Source organism: Cyprinus carpio, chromosome A6 (genome assembly GCF_018340385.1).
Source record: "Cyprinus carpio isolate SPL01 chromosome A6, ASM1834038v1, whole genome shotgun sequence".
Lineage (NCBI taxonomy): Eukaryota > Metazoa > Chordata > Actinopteri > Cypriniformes > Cyprinidae > Cyprinus > Cyprinus carpio.
In genome coordinates this window covers 1,988,463-2,014,117 of record NC_056577.1, presented here as the reverse complement: position 1 = coordinate 2,014,117, position 25,655 = coordinate 1,988,463, and the positions used below count along the sequence as shown (strand labels likewise).

The following is a 25,655-nucleotide window of genomic DNA, read 5'->3' as shown; positions in this document are numbered from 1 at the left end:
GGTGCGCTTGCCAATGAATCGTCCCATGAGATCCAGACAGAAACAGCAGTCTATTATTTCTCAGACATGTGGCATTCGGCTGCAAAAATCTCCTTATTCATATGGAGGAAAGAGAATGCTGACCCTAGATGTGAAATATTCTTGATGTAGACTTAAAATCATCACGATAAGAACAGTTACGGCAATGAATGAACTCTAGCCAGATTTTTTGTGCGTCCAAGAGAATTACGGAAGATGTTCTGAGGTTTTGTGATATTTGCTGGAAAGTTCCAGCAAACTCTGGTGCTAATCTTTACACAGAGACCTGATCTGCCCGCTAAACCGCGATAACAGTTCTCAGACGGCGATGACTTTTGCCGAGCAGGCGGCTAGGTTAAACCCAGACTTAACGCAAATCCATTAAGCGCTACTCTGTTGGATGTAAAGCACTCATAAGCAAGCCCTGAAATTCCTCCTTAGAAAAACTGACATAAGCCTGAAACGTAGGAAATGTAATTCATTAAAGATCTGCATGTTTGCAGATTTGTTTATGCATGCCGTAATTGCCTATTTACTCTCTGCCAAAGATGTCTCTATTTTTTGAAAAGCGCTTTAGAGGCATCCACTTTCTTTTATTTTCTTTCTCCCCTTCTGAGCCCAGAGTGAGGGAATCGGGTGGTGCAATCGAGTCGTGTGTCTTTGAGTAGAAAACTTCTGTGACATTGATTCTGTGTACTTTGACGAGAGCAAACATCTTAGCTGAAAGCGGCAATGTTTGCTTAGCACCAGTGCCGTCGCCAGCGCGTTTGGCCCATTACAATGTAAAAACACGCCACTAATATGGGCTGACAAGCATGATAAGCCATGATTGCATGTAAATTGGCAGTGGCCAAGGTTTAAGCTGGTCTTATGCTAATACAGCAGTGAGTGACTGCTGGGAAAACGCACAAACACACACACTCACGCCCACATTAACTTTCACATGGTGTGAGCCCCATGCACATGGGGTACTGTATTAACTTTTGGAGAATTGGTAAATTTAGCATAAACATTTCTTACTGGCAATAAAAACTGTATTTTGCATCGTTTTTATTAAAAATGTATTTTTATACCATTGAAAACAGGATTATTGAGCGGTTTTTCTGTGCATATTTATGATAAACAGAGCAGGTCAATGTGTCCATCGAGATGAGCCAGAGTCTGTCAAATTCCCACAAAAACAAAATTGTGATTTTTATTCCTCATATTTATGATATGGTGGCTTAATTTGAGGAATATATACCTAGATAAACCTCCTTTTATCCCTTTTTCCCAGTAAAAATGTTCCCAAAATAAGATAACCTTATTTAAGAAACAAAATTGCATGTATATATAGTTTTATGCTTTATTTAAACAGTATGCCAACTGGATAAAATACATCAAGAGTATGTCTTGAATAAAGTTTAAGTCATAATATGTTTTTTTTTTTCTTTCTTTTTTGCAATTTATAATTTTTACAATTTAAGTTACCAGCCAATTAAAAAGTCCTTTCATTTCATTTCCCCACTGATTTTTACTGGCATTTGTCACTTAATTTTGTGTGCAGCAAGCACATTTACAGAAATACTGTACACACATGCATTCATATATTCAAACATTATGAGCGCATAAGCAGCCATGATTCATTATCACTGCATATAATGTACGTTTATTAAGTCCTACACGTGCTTTACAGCCATTTATAATAGAACTGAAGTGTGATCACATACCTGTGTTTTCATTTCATGGTGGTTTGCATATCACGCTGGGACATCCCCCAGATTAGAGGTATAGTGTTTCACTCTGCAAGCTGATCTACACACAATATTGCTCTGATGATATCGTATTGTATATGAGAGATTAATATTGTGTGTTCAGACAGTTTAAAAGACATCTCTGTGATAAAAGTGCAATTTAACACTTCAAACAGGCTGTGCCACCAACTAGCATTTTATTTGTTTATGATTACGTTTATTTCACACTCACTTTTACACTTATTTTATTAAATTTCACAGCATATCTTGCTACTTAAAATCACGAGTAAATAATGAGAAGTAAACTGTCTGAAATGAAACTTTTTTTTTCCACATTAATTATTATAAACAAATAATCCTCATACTTTCTTGCATGATCATTTTGTGATGCAAGTGGTTGAAAGGTGAAAAGGTTAGTGAGATTGTTCTGAGGCCAAAGAACTGAGAAGGGAGCCGCTGTGGTTTGTCCAGCTTAAGTGGTCCGTAGCTCAGGCTGTCGTGCTGAATCTACTATTCGCCTCTTTTTTACCTCTAATTGAATGTCACTTGCTTTCTGAAATGCTCCAAATTATATAATGAGGTCATTTGCATAGCGATGAGATTGGCTGACCTTTGCTTTTGCCAATAATTACAGCAGAGTTGTCTTAGACAGTCGACAGAGATGGTGAAAAAAAAAAAAAAAAAGACAACTTCCTGCTCAGAAAGGTTAGTGGAGAGTTCGGTGCTGGACTTTTGCAAAATGTCATTAGAATTTCTTGGAGTATGCTCAAAATTAGCAAGTGACAGAGATCGGTGATGCAGAAATATTGTCTTGAAAAGCAACGGGAACTGTGCTTGGTTAAAAATACATGTGCGATTATTTCTCAGTAATTGCATTGGAGAGGTTGTTTGCATACAAGCATGTCACATTATGCATAAATTATTGTGTATACAAGCGATGGAAAGCTCACAGATGCATGATGGTAGAGGCACGCTGCATCATCAAGACCTTTTGATGGTGATGTCGGAACTTTCATATGGTTTTGAGCCTCTGTGCACAGTGTGAGCACATGGCATATGAACCGGGATGCTCTGGCCAGGCTGTCCCAACCCAGCAGTGCTATTCCGCCGACGCCTACCAGCGCTGTAGGCAGAGCCTGTGCTGACCGGCCGTCATCGAGAGCACAGAACATATCACCTACATCACAGCAACTCATATACCACTGTTCAAAGTTTGGAGTCAGTAAGACTAGAATTTTTTTTTTTTTTTTTTTTTTTCATTTTTATTCAGCAAGGATGCATTAAATTGATCATAAGTTACAGTAAAAACATTTATAATGTTGCAAAAAAAAAAAAAATGTTTTAAATATATGCTGTCCTTTTGAGCTCTTTATTCATCAAATTTCCAACAATGATGATAATAAATAAGATAAGCAGCAAATCAGCATATTATAATGATTTCTGAAAGATCATGTGACACTGGAGACTGGAGTAATGATGCTGAAAATTCAGCTTTACATCTCAGGATTAAATTACATTTTAACATATTAAAATAGAAAACATTTATTTTGAATTGTAAATTTAAAATAAATTTGTTTTGAATTTAAAATAAAAATAGATACAGATTTCCAGATGGAGCTCTCCAGTTGTTTTGAATGTTTTTGTTAGTTTTTCCTAATTTTACCAGGGATGAACTGCTGAATATATGGCAGAACAAAATATTCTACTAGTTTTTAATTACTCAGACATTTTGCTGAACGTAGCAGCAGCATTGTTTAAGCATTTTAAGATGCACGAGTGTGGGATAAACTCGTCAAGCTCCAACAGCGCAGCTTTAGAACGGAGCTGCTTAGCATCAATCTGGCGTATCTCCGCTCTCTACCAAACAAAACGGACAAACTTATTCTCCCGAATAAATAAGGACTTTTCAAACCTTGCGCTGCTTTGTGTTTCACGGAATTAAGCCATTCCGGACAGCGTGTTACATCTGCCAGGCTTCCAGCTGTTCAAAGCGGATCGCGACGCACAATCAACAGGGAAATCACGTGGAGGTGGGACATGCCTCTACATCAACGAAAGGTGGTGTACAGATGTAACAGTATTGAAGAAGATATCCTGTCCTGATCTAGAAGTGCTTTTCATCAACTTTAAGGGAGTTTTCCTCGTTCATTCTCGTAAGTGCTTACATTCCTACAACATCTCGTAAGTGCTACAACAGCTGGCTGATCAGATCGCAGACACAGAGCAACAACATCCAGACTCTGTTATAATCATTCTTGGGGATTTTAATAAAACAAACCTCTCACATGAACTGCCAAAATACAGCACTTTGCATGTCCTACCAGAGATTGTAATATACTGATCCACTGTTACACCACAATAAAGGATGCATATCAGAGAGTTTTTGGGTCTCTGTGATCACTGTCTGGTTCCTCTTATACTGATCTACAGACAGAAGCTGAAATCAGCTGAACCTGTAATAAGGACTGTAAAAGCAGAGTGGGATTTACAAGCCTGCTTCGACTGCACTGATTGGAGTGTTTTTGAAGCTGCTGCCACCGATCTGAAAGAGCTCAAGGATTCTGTAACATCATACATCAGTTTCTGTGAGGATATGTGCATCTCTACCAGGACTCATTTAACTTACAACAACGATAAACCGTGGTTCACTGCAAAACTCAGACAGCTCCGTCAGGCCAAAGAAGATGCCTACAGGAATGGGGACAGAGTCTTTAATAAACAGGCCAAAAACACACTGAAAAAAAAGGAGATCAGAGTGGCTAAGAGGAACTGCTCTGAAAAGCTGAGAAACCAGTTTTCTGCCAATGACCCTGCAACAGTTGGAAAGGATTGAAAGACATCACCAACTACAAGACCTCAGCACTGTGGAAAATAAACAACTGGCCAAGGATTTGAATGAATTTTATTGCAAGTTTGAAAAACCCTGTCTCATTCCCCCACCCATTCTGATCTTCACTCCATGGATCTATTAACACCTCCAGCAACCCCCCGCCCCCCCACCCAGCCCCCCACTACACCAGACTGCACTTCAGGTCTGTGAAAAAGTTGTGTGTCAGGTCTCGCTGGCCCACCTGAAGGACATCACTGGACCCTTGCTGGACTCCCTGCAGTTTGCTTACTAATCAAACAGGTCTGAGGATGTTGTAGTCAACATGGGACTGCATCATATTCTGCAAACATCTGGACAGTCCAGGGACTTATGTGAGGATCCTGCTTGTGGACTTCAGCTCGGCCTTAAACACTATCATCCCAAACCTCCTCCTGTCCAAATGAACTCTTACCAAATTAACTTTTACATTTTAAAATATATTAAACAAAGAAAAGACTTATTATAAATGTAAATTTAATTGAGCATAAAAATAAAAAAAAAGCTTTATTAAACCTAAACCTTTGATTTGTAATGTTTTTATCTATCTATCTATCTATCTATCTATCTATCTATCTATCTATCTATCTATCTATCTATCTATCTATCTATCTATCTATCTATCTATCTATCTGTCTTTCTGTCTTTCTGTCTGTCCGTCTATCTATCTATCTATGCACAGTATGTCACTTCTCATCGTCTCACCTCACATGCTGGCATGTCATAACACTGTCATCTTGAGCACTTATTAACACATTACGGTATATCATTAATGCGTTCTGCAGTATCCACTGTGCACATGATGTCACATGTTCTTTAGTGGCGAGAGCTTTGTAACGTGAAACGTGACTTGTGTTTGCTGTGCCGAGGGACAATTTTAGACCAAATAAAATTCAAAACATGCTATTTGGTCAGTAAATTAATTTCCATAAAAGTATAAAAGTCAACAAATCTCTCAGCTCTTAAATTTCTAATTCAGTATCAGTCCACAATATTGACTGACAGTTGCCGTTTGACTGGGTAACAAGGAGACAAGCGTTAACGTGTGGCTCTGTCTCTCTGCTGTCTGGTTTTATAGTCGCAGCGACGCGTCACGTTTCACCTGCCGGATGGGTCTCAGGAAAGCTGCAGTGACAGTGGGCTGGGGGACCATGAGCCTGTGGGCAGTGGGCCGCTCCTCTCACACCCTCTCCCTCTGGTGCAGGCGCAGGATGAATTCTACGAGCAGGCCTCTCCGGACAAGAGGACCGAAGCGGACGGCAACTCAGACCCCAACTCCGGTGAGTCTGCTCATGTTTGCTGGGCAAATCTAGTTACACCCCTTCTCTCTTTGTCTCCACTCTTCTCTGAACCTAACGGAGGAGGAGGAGCTCAGCCAGAGAGCAAGATGAATATCACAGATGATAGTTTTCATTATGCACCTTCCCACTCAATGTGTACAACAATTTAATGTTCTGCAATAACAGTTTACAATGTAAATATAGCGCTCTCACGATACACAGAATGAACTTTGTAAAAGCGAATACAGTTGTAATAAATAAGAGATGGGTAGAGGCAAAATTGCATAATAAACTCCAGAAATGCAGTAGATTAAGAGATTCAGAAGATGTGTGTAATGCTGGAAATAAGCCCAGTCAGCAATGTTTCTTTTACTGTGTTTCTGCTTTACACCTCATAATAACCAGCCACTGCCTGACGTTTCCAGCAACAAGTGGTTTCAAGGGTTTTTATATATATATTTTTTTGTTCATCTTTTTTTTTTTTTTTCTGTTCACACTGAACTCTTGATGCTGTGCATAATGACAGAGCCCCTGTTATTCAGAATATATCTGGTGCTTACTCTATATTTATGTCAGTCAGTGAGATTCACTTTAGATGGAGTGAATAGAAAGCAAGCAACTGACAAAATGTCTTGCGACTTCCTTTGTTTGGTTAGGACTGACTCTGGTTAGTATGATTCAACTAGTAATAGCAGCTTTATAGATGGTACACTGTAATATATATATATATATATATATATATAAATATATATATATAATATATATATAAATATATATATATATATATATATATATATATATATATATATATATATATACAAAGGACAATTACAGAAAAAAAGGCAGTAGTATGGGCATGTATGAAGAAAGAAAGCATTTTTTAAGCATTATGAACCAGCAGAACCTTCATTTTCACCTTGAGTAAAATTAGGAAAGGTCGGTCAAAAGAAGACATTTGATTTATATGTCATTGTCCTTAATGTCACCACAGGGTGTGAGGTCACTTCATGCGTGAAAAGAGCCATGATAGAATATGTGTATTTATATGCTTATGGTCAGTCACGTCTCTCTGGACTGAGAGAGAGTAGCTCTATAGGGCTCAGCACGTATTTGATTTATTTAGCGTTGATTTCCCTGTTGGGGTCTCATGCGGCAAATAAGTTTTTATATTTCCAGCAATAGCACTCCATGACCTACTTTTCCCATCACAGAGAGCCATAGATCCGCTCAAGCACCTGTGTCGCCCAAGGTCAGAGACAGTTAACATGTGCACGTTTGTGCCTCACGATTTATATGAACATTTTAACTCGTTTTTTGACAGTTTTTTTTCCACCAGAATATTTTCAGATTTTTTCACGCAAACTTTATTGGTCTTTTAAGATTCATTATAAATGTCACACATGTATCTGTGAGACTCCACCTCTTTTCTTGCTATTAATATGATATTGAAAGTGTGATCTAGTGCAGAGTGGCAGGACTCAATTGTCTCCTTTTAATTTGATGAGAGAGGGGGAGCTCAGAAACAATCATTTGGATATGGTAGGTGATAATTGCTCTTTTTAATGGAATTGATGGTGGTGTACACACCAATTATCTACAAGCTCTTAAGCCTGGTAATTAATTAGCACACAAATGACCGTGGTGCCATGGAGACCGGTGCATAATCAAATACTGGACACACACAGGGGCTATATTGGGAGCATCACCAGGCTCAGATGGCAACATCAATTAGAGGTCAGTAAGAGATGAGATCAAATTGAGCTTCTTCAGTATGGATTGGTGTGCATTGATAAAGGAGATGTTCATACACACACCGGTTTCATTAATTAAGCATATTTACATGTTTATCTAAACTCCTGCTGCACAGACTGTGAAAGTACTGCACTACAACTGAACACTCTTTGAAGTTTGTGTTTGCTTGTGTGTGTATTACAGATTAGATGCAAGTATATGCATAAATATAATATCAAGTGATTATGCACTACCATTCTAAAGTTTGGGGTTGGTAAGATTTTGTAAAAATGTTTTTGAAAACAACAACAACAAAAATACAACAACAACAACAACAAAAATAATAATTTTAATAATAAAGGTGCATTCAGTTGATCAAAGTGACAGCAAAACAATTTAGTACTTTCTATTCATCAAATAATCGTAATGGATCATAGTTTCTACAAATATATAAATCAGCACAATTACTTTCAACGCTGAGAATAATAGAAAATCTTTCTTGAGTATCAAATCAACATATTAGAATGATTTCTGAAGGATCATGTGTAACTGAAGCCTTCTGAAAATTCAGCTTTGCATGTATTAGAATAGAAAAAATATATATTAAATAGTAAAAATATTCCAAAAAATTTCTCACCTTATTGTATTTTTTTTTTTTTTTTTTGCACAAATAAGTGCAGCCTTGATGAGCATAAGAGACGTCTTTCATAAACATTTGAAAATCTTACCGACCTAAAACTTTGGTATTGTATGTTAGAAATCAGAAGGTCAGGTACTTATACTGTTTAGAGTCATTATAGAAAAAACAATGTCCCTTTTAATGCTGCGATGAACTAACTATTCCTGTTACAATATATAAGGCCATATTCAAGGTTACTGATTATTATTACCTTTATTTAGCCAGGAAAAAGTCTCACTGAGAGTCTCAGGAGTCTCCTGGCTAGGATAGACAGCCAGGTTTGCATATACAAATAACCAACATACAGTACAAAAACCAACATATTACCAATTAAAAACAATTACACAACATTAACCCGCTCTCTAGATTACGTAATGAAAACTTAAAAGAACTATAAGACACCAAGTTTTGGAGAAATCCTTTTGGAGAAGAGTCCAATCTGAAGTGGCGGCATGTTTAAAGGATTATGTGAAAACTTGAGCTTTACATCTACCTGAATCCAGAATGTCACACAAAACTCTTTCTGAATCGCAGTTAACAAAAGCAGTGAAAACAGACGCCTCTGTGGGTCGCATGCGCTCAGATGCCACGCAACGGTGGTTTATTGTATGCTGAGCCATTGTGTGCCATGTACAAATCTCTCTATGCCTGCATGCTCGGCGAGTTCAGGAAGCAGTCTTCTGTAAAACTGGCTGTGAGGATTAATTTGTCAACTTCTGATGATCTGTACCAACCACAGGGGAACAGGGGTTTGAGGTTGTTTTGCAGATTGAATTAATCTCCGAAGATGCGAGTGTTTATCTTTTATTTCCTTTCTTCAGTGTTTACCCCTGCTCTAAAATTATGCAAAAAAAAAACAAAAAAGCTTTGGTTGTTGAATGCTGTTGACAGGACTGTCAACGTCAATTCCTGGCAACAACTTAAGAACACATGCAAACATGAATCTGAGTGGGCTCCATTTGGACTCGGCGGGAGATCCCGACATCCCGCTCCGCGTGTGTAGGCTTCAGAAAGCTGATTTCCTTTGCCACAAAAAAAACATTTGAACAAAAGCAACCCTCTGAGATGATAATTACGGGATACTGTTAAGCTCTACAATTCGAGGGTTTTAAAAAAAACAAAACAAACCAAAAAAAAAAAACTTTTAAGCTTTGTAAGAAAGCTACTGGGAGCTAATGTACAAGCCACAGCAGTTGTGTTTGCGAGCCGAGTATGTACCTTATACTTCTTTTGGCATTCAGAAGCGAATTTATTCTACCTTCTACCCGTGCAGCTGTCGTTAATTGCGAGTACATATGCATTAGTATCTAATTAGCAATTATGCAGATTGACTAATTATTTTTATGCTTTCAATCAAAAGGTATTAAGCTAGCGGGTGCTAATTGTAGGTCAGCGTTGCGTGCGCCACTACTTTATTCTGACATTTAAAAAATAATGTGTTTATCAAGAAGCAAGTGTGCACGGAAGATTTTTTTGTCACAACTTTATATGTGTAATTTAAAAGCTAGGGAGGCTAATTTTAATCTTACGAGCATGATTTTCAAAAGTGTTTTAAATGGTTTGCAGAAACGTCCTCTGGAATAATAACCCGTATTCATTCTCAGGTTGCTGCGCTGCAAATGTATGCTTTAATTTGTAATATAATAACTCTGGGTTATAATTGGTGGTTGAGATGGTGGTGATTGTTTAAATATGCCAGGCGCACATACAATAACCCATAGCTGTTTATTTATTGATGCATGATTCAATGCCTTGGGTTTATAGTTCAGTTTAGATCATTAAAGATTCAACTGCCTGAAGCGGTATTCTCTTTGAGGGGGATCCTGTGTAAGTGATCAGTATTTTTAGTGAAGCGCATATAGCAGACAAACTTGAAAAACCTATTAATTAAACCTTACAGTATCTTTAAATGTTAAACCGCAAATAATGTTTCAGTTTTATTAGTCCTTGATTTGAGTCATCCATTATGCTGTTTGTTGCATTGGAGTTGGTTAAAAATACGTCCAAAGCAAACTTTTCTTCTAACGGGTCAGTTTGCTAGAATAAATGGATTGCGAGTCGTACCACTTCATTCTTTGCTTTGAGTTTTGCTCCTGTTCTGCAGAGTTTGGTTTTATAAAGTGCTTTTAAATAAAAAATGTACGGTTTGTGTGTTGCAAGACCCCATGAGAGCCAAAATCCACTCATATTATTCAGGAGCACAGCTTGGGAAGTTCGCAGTGAAGTTAATAGTGGAGTCAAACGGAAAGATGTGCTGTGTCTTGTAACCGTGTTCTTGAAGATTACAGGATGGAGTTGAATGCTGGAGTCTGTTTGTGATCCACCATCCTCAGACATCCCAGCAGAAGGCCATAATGTGAGCTTCAGTGGAAACCTTGAGCTGAAATGAGGTGATTTTTTTTGTCCAGAACTGTTAAATCAACTGGTAAATCAACTTTTTTTTATTTATTTTTTTAATGCATTTTTATGTTGTTTTATATTACTACCAGTACTACTACTGTGGTACTAATAATAATAATTTCTGCATTACATTTTTACATTAATACAATAATGCCTTAAATTATTGGTAGTTTTTTGTTTGTTTGTTTATTTATTTAGTTTGTTGATATATGTAATGCTGACTCAGTGATGCTTGATCAGTGAAGTTGCATATCATGACATTCATTTTATTATTGGTATTAATAATAATAAACTAGTATCACTTATTACTTTTTGTGTTTGAATGTAATATTTTGATTTTTTTTGTACAGTAGATAATACTAGCACAGTGCTGGGTTAAGAGCTACTGTGATACGGCACATGAATTTCTTTGGTCTCCATTTTTCCCAATGTGTTTCTAAACAGAACCAATAACAATATCTAAATAATTCAATAAGAACTGAGTCATGGATGCTAAGCATGTTCACACTGCCTCTGTGGGAGAACATTCACACAGCGACAGGCCACACTGTTCTTAAAGAGAAGTGCGGAAAAGATGAAGAGCGCAGGAAGATCAAGAAGGACAGGAAGAGGGGAGGTGCCAGGAAGAGAAGGTGCATTTGTGGAGTAATGAAGATTCAAGGCAAACACAACTCTATCAATCATTTGCCTTTGTGGAAATACTGAAATTAATTACCCCATGTTGGCAGCCAGGATGCCATGTTTGCCGTGCATGACTGGTAGTGCTGACAGCGGGCCAGGAGTGAGATGAATGAGTAATCGCAGGAAGGAGAGAGATTATGACTGTTTGACAGATGAATTTCCATTTAATGTGGCAAAAAGAGAACGGTGGGTGTGGCAGAGAATTGTAGTACAGTGAAGTATTGTTCATGCTAAGTAACTGTCAGCCTGTCTGAGATCACAGTAGGTGGTGGAGACTAAAACATATGTCAAAAATCACAACTTGCAAGGTCAAATATCTTTTTAAATATTAATGTTAAATGCTAATAAATTTAATAGCTCACTATCTTCTCACATACTACAAATTAACTCAAATTATATGTGCAGTTATTTATTTGGTTAGTATTTAGCCATACCTGCCACAGGAGCTGCTCACACAGTTCTGCTCGCCGTCATTGAGTCTGTCCTGTGTTCATCTATAACTGTTTGGTTTGGTTCAGCTACCAAATCAGACATCAGGAGACTACAGCGGACAGTCAGGACTGCTGAGAGGATTATTGGTGCCCCTCTGCCCAACCTCCAAGAACTTTACACCTCCAGAGTGAGGAAAAGGGCTGGTAAAATCACTCTGGACCCCTCACACCCAGCACACTCCCACTTTGAACTGTTGCACTCTGGCCAGCGCTACAGAGCACTGAGCACCAAAACAGCCAGACACAAGAACAGCTATTCCCCCAGGCCATATTCCACCTAAACAATACATAACACACCTCAAAACTGTAGATCTGCAAATAACTCAAACATAACTTATCAAAAATCTGTTTTCTTTTCCTCTATATTTTATTACTATATTGTTATCATTATTATTTTTAATTTATTGTTTATTCTCTTTATTATTACTGTAATATTACCTAAAATTATATGTATGTCTGCACTATGTCTTTACTCTCTATAGATAAATTCCTTGTATGTGTAAACACACTTGCCAATAAGGCTCTTTCTCATTCTGAATCAGGTTATAAGTGGGGTGATAATGTACAACTAGCTGGTCATTTTCACAAAACAAACCCCTTCAGGGTCAAACCAGATGAAATGTCACCCAGAAAGGGTTTAACTTAAGATAATGACCAAAATACTTACCAAATAAATAATTGGCCATGCAATTGTATTGAACTACACTTGTAATTGTACAGCTGAAATTGTATTATGTGAGAATAATGGGAATAGGCTATTAAATTAATTAGCATTTAACATCTATATATATATATATATATATATATATATATATATATATATATATATATATATATATATATATATATATATATTTATATTGTATAATAAGAAGAAACTATAGATATTGTGCAATGCAAACGTGTACATAGAAATATAAGAGTCACTTCCATAGCCTTTTTAATGCTGTTTTTCCTGAGTATTTAGTTTGTTGTTGTCTAATGGGCCACCTGACTCGCAGTAGTTGCATTTGTTTATGGTATATATACATACATATTTACCAACACATTTATTTTTTTCATCCATTTCCGGATTTTTATTTATTTTTTCCTCCAGGGATCCTTGGCAGCACTAAACTTTAATTTTACATTGCATCACAGCAAGGGGAAGGGCCCTTTATGCAATTAACTAATTAATCTAATTACAAAGTTTGTAATTAATTGTGTCATTAAAAAAGATTTCATTGAGATCCCACCTACAGCGTGGAAGTGCCGCACAAACTATCAGGAATTGCAGCCAGAGCTTCTGTTCACATCTTGTCAACAGGGTCTGATTACACAAGGCAAATCATTCAATCAGCTGCGTTTGTCTTGATGATATAATTATTTCAGTTTGATTTGATAATAATTCTTAGAAAAAAATACTCAAAAAAACATCTATAAAAAATACAACACACATACAAAACACATTTTATATAAAAAAAAAATTATAACACCTCTCAGAGTGGCTCTTTCCACCACTTTCTTACTAATAAAAATGATTTTATTCCACTTCATGTTGTTTACTGAGATTTCAATGCTGACTGTGCTCAAAATTGAGCTACAAATGCTAAGTGTTTTTTTCATAAAGAGAGTAGAAACAGAAAACACTTGTCTAATGATTTTTTTTTTTTTTTTTTTTTTTTTTTTTTTAACCAGTTCATTAAAACAAACAGTTTGATAGAAATGATTTGCATTTCAGAATGTGCTGCTGTTAAAATATATTTGCTTAATGTACTAAAATAATCAAAATATAAATAATAAAAACTGTATAAACATAAAAAAAAAACAAAAAAAAAAAAACAGACAACTAAAAATGACCAAAACAACAAAAAATTACTAAAGCTTTACATCCCCAAATTCCAGAAGAGTTGGCACGTTGTGTGAAATGCCATAACATCAATGATATGTTATTTGTTCATTCTGTGTAGCCTTTATTTAATGGACTAAAGTACAAAGTAAAAATAAATAAAATAAAAATCCAAGGTTTTCACTTGCCAGCTTAATTTTATTTTGTAAATATAAACAAATTTAGATTTTGATGGCTGCAACACACTCTAAAAATGTAGGGACAGCACATTCACTCAGTGTCTATGAAACCACGTTGTTTTGGCACATGCAGAATGAGACCTGGCATCTTGATGGCTATATATGTCTCTGTACAATCCCAATATATGCCTCCATGTCAGTGGTACCTTTGCACATATGCGGCAGACTGTGTTAAGTGACAGCGGTTTTCCGAAAGTACTACTGAGCCCATGTGGCTATATTTGACACCGGTTTCTTATGCAATGCCATCTGAGGGGTCAAAGGTCATGCACATTCACCTGAGGTTTCCTGCCTTGCCATACATAGACTGAGATTTCTTTTTTTTGAGATATTATGTATGATAGTTGGTGAGAAACCTAAATTCTTTGTGATTTTGCATTGAGAAATGTGATTTTGATTTGTTTGACAGTTCTCTCATGAAATTTGGCATAAAGTTAGCCAATGTCCAGCTTTGCTTGCAAAGATTGAGATGCTCCTTTTATACCCAAACATGACACCCTCACCTATTACCAATTCACCCACTTGCTGTGAACCGATTCAAAACAGTTTAATTTGAATATTCTATAACTGTTTCACTTTTATTTTTTGGAGTGTATTGCAGCCATCAACATCGAACTCTGTGTATATTTACAAAATACATTTAAGTTGGTCAGTGTAAACTTTGGAACTATTTTATTTGTACTTTTGTCAAATAATAACAGTTAAAGAGAAGTAACAAATCACAGACTCTTGATTTTATTGCATTTTACAAAACATCCCAACTTTTCTGGAATTAAGGTTGTAAAATGAAGACAGGAAAAATAGAAAAAATAAATAAATAGAACACAAAAATATATAATCATAATTATTTGTACTAATATTATTTTAATGATACTAAAGTAACACTATTTAAAAAATGAGTTATTATCAGTTGTTTAATTTATAACACATTTATGATAAAAAAAAGAAAACATTAAAACTATAGAACTATAAATCAAGTAATGAAAATGATCAGCTAGTATTTATGTAATAAAATGGAAATGAAGCATCTTTCAAATAACATTATAATACAAAAGATTATCAATGGTTTTGACCGGTCGTCTAGTACAGAATGATGAATATTGCTAATTAGTGATGAGAAAGGTGTACATATCTGAAAGAAAAAAAACAACAAAAAAACAATCTTTAAAATACATAGTTTAGTAAACTAGCCCAGTGCTATATGTTGGTGGATGTTTACAGGTGTGTGAGTGTGTTTTATTTAACTGATCTGATCTGTATGATGCTATTATCATCCCTCCCACATTTTGGGCTTCTAGCAGTTAAAGATTTCATGAGAGTGTTCATGATGCAGACAGATAGCGGGTGGGAAAGGAGGCAGTGAAGTAAAGCAGAGGAAAAAAGTTACCCACAAGGTCACGATTCCCTCTCAGTGAGAGGTAAGAGCGAAGCAAAGAGCAGGAGGAGCCACCACTGCTAAAAGCAAGTGGTTTCACTATTAATTTACTGATTTATTCATTTTATACACTAATGGAGACACATTTTGTTGCTATTAAACTGAGGAAGGTGCATGGAAAAACAGAAATAGAAACAGGAATGCTGCCTGCATCCACCTGCACCTACAAATCAAACAGACTCATACTCTATTTGCTAACTATACAAACGTGTATTTGTTCAGCCAACATGTGCAGTCCAGATGTGAAGCGTCTCTGCCTTGATACCGTTCGTAAAACTAAATGCAAACAAGCACTTCTGCTTTGTCAACAATTCATGCGAGCTCGCAAAGACAACAAACAGCGGCGGAAGTGTGATTGCGCGTGTGTGTGGGCGTGGGCGGGAGAGTGCCAGATGATTTAAGCTCTTGTGGGGAATCATGCTGGTGCAGTGCCATCTCTCGAACAGAGTAACAGCCTCTCTGCTAAGTGAAAGTCGCGGTTCAGAGTGCGCTTTACTCTGATACCCACCAAAGCAAGGTGCTAGGCGTCTCCTGCAGCTTTGAAATACTGTGCATTCATTTATATTTACATCTTCCATCTCTGCAGCCTTTTAACCACCCCAGTTTGTTTTTTCAACCCTTTTAACACTTGATTCAAAGCATTTAGTGGGAGCAGCAAAGAGTAACAAGGCAAAATGTTTATTGATGCCGGAGCAGGAAGCGTGCAGGTGAAAGACATAGGCTGTCTGGATGTGAACTGGTGGGTTTGTACCTGTGCACTTGGGTTTGTGTGTGTGTTTTCATGCTACGGCCAATGTTTTTTTTTTTTTTTTTTTTTTTTGTGATGGCAGGATTGCAGACCAAGGATGTTGATGCTAAATGTGGAAAGGACAGATTTTTATGTTTTCTAGCATGAAAATGGAAGCACTTTTACCATCCATCATTGATGAATTTGAGAAGATGGGTAATTCCCTCGACATGCTTTGGAGCCTGGTATGGCTCACTGGATTGACACACACACATACCGACAAAACATTCATCTGAATGTGCAGTGTGTCAGTGACTTAAGACTGTAAAAATATGCTCTGTTGACTCTCTTAACTCGTAGGAATTGTTCTTCAGTTCATGATGGCACCATGAACTCTTATGGGTCACATATATATATTTTTATGTATTTGCTAAAGATACAGTAAAAACACCAATGTTGTACAATATTATTAACATTTAAAATAACTTTTCTATTGTAATATATTTCATGTGTAATTTGTAATTTATTCCTGTGATGCAAAGCTGATTTTCTTGTATTGGCTGCCCACCAAGCTTGATCACATGAAAGTGAAAGTGAAAGTGAAAGTCGTGACATTTTGCCAAGTATGGTAACCCATACTCAGAATTGGTGCTCTGCATTTAACCCATCCAAGTGCACACACACAGCAGTGAGAAGTGAACACACTGTGAACACACACCCAGGGCAGTGGGCAGCTATATATCCAGCGCCCGGGGAGCAACTGGGGTTTCAGTGCCTTGCTCAAGGGCACTTCAGCCATGGATATTGAGGGTGAAAGAGAGCGCTGTTCATTCACTCCCTCCCACCTACAACTCCTGCCAGCACTGAGACTTGAACCTGCAACCTTCGGGTTACAAGTCCAAATCTCTAACCATTAGGCCACAGCTGCCCCAGCTGATTGTGTGAAGGAGTTTTCATCATTTGCCATTTACATTTACAGTGATTTCTCTGAATCTCAGAATAGCAAGGTCTTTTTTCAGTTCATGCAACTTCTTTGGAATCGAACCTATGACCTTGATGTTGCATGCACAATGTTAGAACATACTGTACTACTGGGAAACCAGCTGGCGAACTAGCTAAAACAACCTAATCGTAAGCGTAAAAGCTCTGTTCGTCTTCGGAACACAATTTAAGATATTTTTGATGTAAACCTGGAGGCTTGAGACTGTGCCATAGACTGTCAGTTTGGAATAGTTTGGAACGACATGGGGGTAAGTGATTAATGGCAAAATTTTCATTTTGGGGTGGAGTATCCTTTTAAGAGATCAGATAAACCAATTTAAACCAGCTAAGACGAGCAAACCATCAGGCTAGTTTAAGCTATGGTTTTCAGCAAGGAATTGGTCTATGAATTCATGCAAGTCTTTGTGGCAAAATATGGACCTCTTAAATAAGTAACTAATCAGTGGGAACATATTGCTCATGCTAATGTGTTAGGGGCAGGCCACGGACTAAGGAATGTTTTTTATGTTTTCCATGATTCCATGTTTTCTCTGTGCTATTGGTTTACCAGCACAATTTCATTTATTCTCCTCCAGTAAAGGGCTGTTAAGAGTGAATCCCAAGCCTGCAGTTTATATTACTAAATGGATCTGAATGCCACTGGCAGGACATCCTTCCACTAATTCAATAAACAATGGATTATTGTTGAGACGGATTGTCAACATAATGCCTTCAAATGCTGCTTTTGTGTTGCTTGTGACCGGTGGCAGATGGGCAGAATATGATGGCAGAACCTGTCCTGTAGAGTGGACAGCAGTGGCAGGCACTGTGCCTGAGGGGCCATTCAAATGGCGGGAAGGGGCCAACATCCTACAGGAGCCCTTGTGCATGAGGGCCAAGTGTTTTTTTCTGTTCCTGGAAGGACATGCAATTTTATGCTTCAGGGACATTTTTCTTTTAGTATCCCTGTCCACTACAGCCAAATGTGCATAGATATGTTTAGAAACATGTACAGATATTTTACTGTCCCACTCACAATAGTTACACACCTAAAAGCCAGAATACTTTAAGACTTAGTGAGGCCTTTGCCAACCAGTAGTGTCTGAATAAGTTGTTTCCTTTAAGAACAGAGTGCTTGTACTGCTGCCTTTATAACATAAAACAGATGAGTCTAGCATGTACAGAATGAGGACAGATACAGGGATAAGGTGCAGTCGTGGCTTTTTTGTTATAGAGTCTGACTTTGAGAATCGATACTGGCAGGGATTGTAGGTTGGGGGAGTGAATGTACAGCTCTCTCTTTCACCCTCAATACCACGACTGAGGTGAGACCCTTGAGCAAGGCTCCGAACCCTAAGCAAAACCCTAAAAAAGACCTCTAAGCAAACAGCCAGATATTGTTCTGTGTCAGCAATCATAGGCAGTCTGCATGTCTGGAGAAGACGATGTCATCTTTATCCATAGTCTACTTATTAATGTGTTTGCGACTATTAGCATTGTCTGTATTGTCAGGTGAAACATAATAGGCTCTTTGTGAATATTTGGATGCTGTGTTGTTTTAATCAGTATTTGTCATTCCAAATAAAATAATCAAATGTGTTCACTACTCACTGTGAGCGTGCACCTGGATGGGATACATGCAGAGCACAAATTCAGAGTATGAGACACTGTACTTGGCCACACGTCACGTCACTTTCACTGTCAATCAAACTTTTGCGGAATATATGAATTAAACGTATAAGATTTATAAATGTAAAAATACCAAAGAAGTATTCTGTGAAGATGTAGCTAAATGACAGAAAAATTGAATAACAGAATCACAGTTAAGGTGATACAAAGGACAGTTGTTTTATAATTATTTGAATATATATATATATATATATATATATATATATATATATATATATATATATATATATATATATATGTGTGTGTGTGTGTGTGTGTGTGTGTGTATATATATATATGTGTATATATGTATATATATGTATATATGTATATATATACATATATATATATATACATATATACATATATACATATACATATATATATATATATATATATATATATATATATATATATATATATATATATATATATATATATACAGTACAGGTCAAAAGTTTGAAAAAATTACTATTTTTAATGTTTTTGAAAGAAGTTTCTTCTGCTCATCAAGCCTGATGATCAAATTTGATCAAAAATACAGAAAAAAAAAAATTAATATTGTGATATATTATTACAATTTAAAATAATTGTTTTTAAATTTATTATACTTTAAATGATCATTTATTTCTGTGATGCAAAGCTGAATTTTTAGGATCATTATCACATGATCCTTTAGAAATCATTCTAATATGATGATTCATTATCAAAGTTGGAAACAGTTCTGCTGCTTAATATTTTTTCAGAACATGTGATACTTTTTTAGGATACTTTGACAACGTATTCTGACAACGACTTTCATACCTTTTATGGACCGTGACACTGTTATTTACTTGCATTCAACAACACAGTCTCAAGCCTCCAGGTTTTCATCCAAAATATCTTAAATTGTGTTCCGAAGACAAATAGAGCTTTTACGGGTTTGGAACGACATGGGGGTAAGTGATTAATGAAAAAAAATTAATTTTGGGGTGGAGTATCCATTTAAGGAAAGATCAAAAGACACATACATACATACATACATACACACACATATACTCTAATACAGGTCCTTCTCAAAAAATTAGCATATTGTGATAAAAGTTCATTATTTTCCATAATGTAATGATAAAATTAAACTTTCATATATTTTAGATTCATTGCACAACAACTGAAATATTTCAGGTCTTTTATTGTTTTAATACTGATGATTTTGGCATACAGCTCATGAAAACCCAAAATTCCTATCTCAAACAATTTGCATATCATGAAAAGGTTCTCTAAACGAGCTATTAACCTAATCATCTGAATCAACTAATTAAACTCTAAACACCTGCAAAAGATTCCTGAGGCTTTTAAAAAACTCCCAGCCTGGTTCATTACTCAAATCCGCAATCATGGGTAAGACTGCCGACCTGACTGCTGTCCAGAAGGCCATCATTGACACCCTCAAGCGAGAGGGTAAGACACAGAAAGAAATTTCTGAACGAATAGGCTGTTCCCAGAGTGCTGTATCAAGGCACCTCAGTGGGAAGTCTGTGGGAAGGAAAAAGTGTGGCAAAAAAACGCAGCACAACGAGAAGAGGTGACCGGACCCTGAGGAAGATTGTGGAGAAGGACCGATTCCAGACCTTGGGGGACCTGCGGAAGCAGTGGACTGAGTCTGGAGTAGAAACATCCAGAGCCACCGTGCACAGGCGTGTGCTTTTTGAACCAGAAACAGCGGCAGAAGCGCCTGACCTGGGCTACAGAGAAGCAGCACTAGACTGTTGCTCAGTGGTCCAAAGTACTTTTTTCGGATGATGAAAGCAAATTTTGCATGTCATTCGGAAATCAAGGTGCCAGAGTCTGGAGGAAGACTGGGGAGAAGGAAATGCCAAAATGCCTGAAGTCCAGTGTCAAGTACCCACAGTCAGTGATGGTCTGGGGTGCCATGTCAGCTGCTGGTGTTGGTCCACTGTGTTTTATCAAAGGCAGGGTCAATGCAGCTAGCTATCAGGAGATTTTTGGAGCACTTCATGCTTCCATCTGCTGAAAAGCTTTATGGAGATGAAGATTTCGTTTTTCAGCACGACTTGGCACCTGCTCACAGTGCCAAAACCACTGGTAAATGGTTCACTGACCATGGTTTTACTGTGCTCAATTGGCCCGCCAACTCTCCTGACCTGAACCCCATAGAGAATCTGTGGGATATTGTGAGGAGAAAGTTGAGAGACGCAAGACCCAACACTCTGGATGAGCTTAAGGCCGCTATCGAAGCATCCTGGGCCTCCATAACACCTCAGCAGTGCCACAGGCTGATTGCCTCCATGCCACGCCGCATTGAAGCAGTCATTTCTGCAAAAGGATTCCCGACCAAGTATTGAGTGCATAACTGAACATAATTATTTGAAGGTTGACTTTTTTTGTATTAAAAACACTTTTCTTTTATTGGTCGGATGAAATATGCTAATTTTTTGAGGAATTTTGGGTATGCCAAAATCATCAGTATTAAAACAATAAAAGACCTGAAATATTTCAGTTGGTGTGCAATGAATCTAAAATATATGAAAGTTTAATTTTTATCATTACATTATGGAAAAAAATGAACTTTTATCACAATATGCTAATTTTTTGAGAAGGACCTGTATATATAGGATCATGTGACACTGAAGACTGGAGTAATGATGCTAAAAATCCATTGTTTTTCTTTAGGCTTTATACCAGTTTGTATTATTTTGGTGCTCATTTGGTTGACTACCTACCATAGCCATGCATTTAACTATCACAGCTTGTGGTGAAACTGGTTGATCAAGAAAGCTGTGCTGGTTAAGTTGTTTAAGAAGCCTATTGAGGACACCTATTGGGTTATACTGTATACATAAAACTATTCAGGAAAAAATTAATTGTGCATGCAATGGCTTTACCATTTGACACATACACCACTTGCACATCCACATGAGGTTTGAGCCTCTAACCAACTGCTGCATTTCATAAATACTGTATAAAGAACACATGGAGCACGACCCGGGTGCATATGTGAGGTCGTATGGAAGCTCGTGCAGATGGTGTACATGATTTTAAATGTATGCCTGGTGTAATGTTGGTTAATATGGCAGCCTTGCTTTCTCTCAGGTTCTTTAGAGTTTGAGAGCTCTGGAACATAAACGTCTTTAATAGATTTTGGTCTCCAGAGAGCAATGAGATTAGCTGAAAAGTCGCAAAGTGTGTGTGTATGCGTGTGCGTGTTGGAGAGAGAATGAGTTGTGAAGATATAAGTGTAGCTAAATTGCTAATGGATGCCTTAAAGAATCTAAATTACCTTGTTATTACCTACAAATAGTGTGTGTGTGTGTGCCTTTTTGTCCATAATCTTTTTTTATTTTTTATACTTTCAGATGCATGTTTTCGTGTGTGTGTCTATGCAGATGCAATGTTTCTCAATCAGGGAGCTGTGGATGCCTTGTGGTCCCAAATTATTATTTATGTGTACATTTTAATGTAAATATATTTGTTTACACTACTGTTCAAAAATCGGGTCCCCAAAGAAAAATTGAAACTAAAAAAATAAATAATCTAAATAAACAAATTAAGCATAAAAATTACCAAAAACCACCAGCTAATACATAGCACTAATAAACAGAACAACGCATTGCTTCTACATTGCACGAAGAAGCAGTACATCGTAAAGCTTTGTTTTAGCGAGCAGCTGCCAACGTTGGGAGATTTACTTTATTTCGCGAGCCGTTTTAAATATAGCCTAAAAGGGCTCATTGCTATGCAGTATGAAAGAGGCCTGTAGATTTCTTCCCCCCTGTTGGTAAGCACATGGTGCAGTGTTGAGAGGTGTGATAAGGAAGAAGCTGGCAGGGGGCAGAGTAACAGATGTTAGCCCAGGTTTCTCTGGAAAGAGCACTAATCCGCTCTCACCGCGGCTAACTGAAACCAACTTACCAAGCACAGCCAAGTGCTCTGTCTGAATTTGATATTAAAATGAAATTGTTAGCACATGCATTATGCTTTGAGCGAGAAACTTGAACACACCACTGGAAATCTAAGTGATATTGCTGGTGTTATTCCAGGATTTATTATGGTTTATGCAGGAGGATGAAAGAGTATTATAGTGATCACAAAATTGGCTCACAGTTCAAGTGTATTGTATTTTAGTCTAACTGTTTTAAAAATGACTGATCTAAAAATGACTGATGTGAAGAATTTCTCTTTGAGTTTGTAAGTAATCTTGCAGATTTTTTATCAAAAATTACTTTTTAGACTTACACATAATGATCTGTCATTGACGAATTCCAGAGATCTGACTGTCAGGGATAGTTCACCCAAAATTTCAACCTGCAAACCTGCATCCTTTGCATCAGCGTCCTAAACCACTCTAATGCAATCAGCATTTATTCACCTTAAAAATACATATTCTCATTAGTTTGTTTAGTTTCAACACCTGAGAATTCTGAAACTTAAAATTATCCAAAATATACAAAACAAATAAACACTGAGAATTCTGACATTTATACTTTTGCATAATTTGGAAAACAAATCTTCATATATATATATATATATATATATATATATATATATATATATATATATATATATATATATATATATAATTCATTTATGTGTTATGTAGATGCTATTTTGAATGCAATAATGTTTATAATAAAATATTTAAATATATGGATTGCCATTACTGGATTTTTGGATTTCTTTTTTGGGGGGGGGGGGGGGCTGAACGTTATGAAACCTTATGAAATTATCATCATAAGTTTAATTGGAGCCCTTATTTTAAGTGGGAGGCAGTGGGTTGAAGGTGTTGAAGACCAGCAGTAGGTTTTTATTGTCTAACCGAGTGCAATAAAGAGTGTTTAACAGTGGAATTGTTCAGTTTTGATGAAATCCATTGCTGGAGGAGGGGCTGGGGGGGACGTTCTTGTCCTCCATAGATGGAAGGAGAACATCAAAACATGCTATACACCCGCATCTGAGAAAACAGCTTTCCTTTCTGTAAAATGTCTTTTATTGCAGCTCCATGGAGATTTTAACTGGAACATTTGACTGTTTGGGGTCTCTGTTCCACCTCTGGCATTCATTTACTGTATTTACGAAATATTATCAACCCCAATAAATAAATGGCAAAATGATAACAGGTGGATTGAGCAGAGGCCAAGCTGGCTGAGCAACTGCCAAAAAATGCAGAAAACGGCTCTGGAACGGAACAGACAGCCGGCGCTGTGTCTTTACATAATGAGATGTTAAAGCTGTTGTCACCTGGGTTTCACTTGACTCACTGAACTCCACGTTTTCTCTCTTGCTTCTTTTCTTGCAGTGGTTTCTCACTCACAGCGACAACTTAAAGCGGTTATATTAGCATTAGCACTCTGTGTGGAAGACACTGAGTGTATGTGTGGCCGGTTTAGTGGTCTCTTCAGAAGAAGCTCACCTTAACCCCATTAAGCTGATTTGGGCTTCACAGCTCTGTGATGAAGCTTAATCCACATATACATGTCTCAAAGAGAGAGACATACGGATAAATCACACATTTACACCCTTAACTAGAAGGGAAATTATGTGACAGGCTTCATTGAGTCACTATGTTAACATGTACAAGAAATGTCTGATTAATATCGGTAAATGATCATATTCTGATTAGGTATGGGCCCTATAACAACTTAACCTGATTGCCATTATTAAATTAAACCTATTCTGGTTTACACACATCTGAATGAGACATTTGGCAAATGTGTGTATAAATCAAAAATTTATATCATGTAAATGGCTTACTTGGAATATCCCCTTAATATATATGGACGGGAGAAAGCAACTGCCTTGCTCGACAAACTTGTTTGCTGTTGTTGAAGAAACAGTAAAATAGTGTGAACTTTCAGTAAAACTATTGGAGAGCCAAAACAATTACTGTGTAGAATTACTAAAAAATCATTAAAAATAAATGGCTAGAGCAAGTATTTCCAGTTTCCTATTTTAGAAATGTGGGGAAAGTAGTGGTGGCTAAAATAGAATTATCACAGTTTTATCACAGTTTTTTAACATTGGTGTATATATATATATACATTTTTGTTATATATATATATATATATATATATATATATATATATATATATATATATATATATATATCAAATCAATAATAAATAATATCGAAATAATACAGGAACTGAAAATACTGAGAAAACATTTTTTTTCCTTTTTTTTTTTAAAGATTAATACAGTTTATTTTAAATGTAATTTATAACTGTGAACAAAGCTACATTTTTTGCATCATTACTCCAGTCTTCAGTGTCCCATAAGCCTTCAAAAATCATTCTAATATGCTGATTTGCTCAATAAATATTTATTATTATAAATTTTGAAAACAGTTGTACTGCTTGTAAGTTGTAAGCTAAGAAGCATGTTAATTGTCTTTCCTGTCACTTTTGATGAATTTATTGCATTCTTGCTGAATAAAGATATAATTTCTTAAATAATAATAATAATAATAATAATAATAATAATAATAATAATAATAATAATAATAATAATATTCTTACTGACCCCAAACTTTTTGAATGGTAGAACACCATCAGGAGCATGTAAATATTAATCTTATCTTCATTTGTGAGTATTTTACTACAACATTTTTTGGAATAATATTTAACAATAATAACTTGTCTATAACTTGTAATAATAAACTAAACTTGTCAAGATGCTGTTTAGTTTGATATGTTGTTTTCTGATGCATTGACATTGGCTGAAGTTTACAAACACTTGTGCCACTGCATCTAGATTCAAGTCTGTTTGTAAGTGTGTTTATGCACTACCATATGGTTTGTGTTTTACTTTTCTACCACAGCTCACAGATCTTGCCACCCTAGTAATTGCATCCTCTTGTGTGCTTGGAGCTTGTCCAGTGCCTGCGTGTGTGTGTTTGTGT

General features: G+C 36.6%; 1 protein-coding gene across 3 annotated transcripts in view; it reads left to right on the top strand.

Moving 5' to 3' along the window:
* Positions 1-25,655, top strand: part of LOC109077431 (protocadherin-9-like) — a 245,197-nt gene that overhangs the window by 151,431 nt on the left and 68,111 nt on the right. For 2 of the 3 annotated variants that reach the window (XM_042757495.1, XM_042757494.1), the window contains one exon: positions 5,696-5,897. In XM_042757495.1, the coding sequence (XP_042613429.1) occupies positions 5,696-5,897 (202 nt within the window). The remainder of the gene's footprint in view (positions 1-5,695; positions 5,898-25,655) is intronic. The other variant, XM_042757496.1, reaches the window with a different exon arrangement.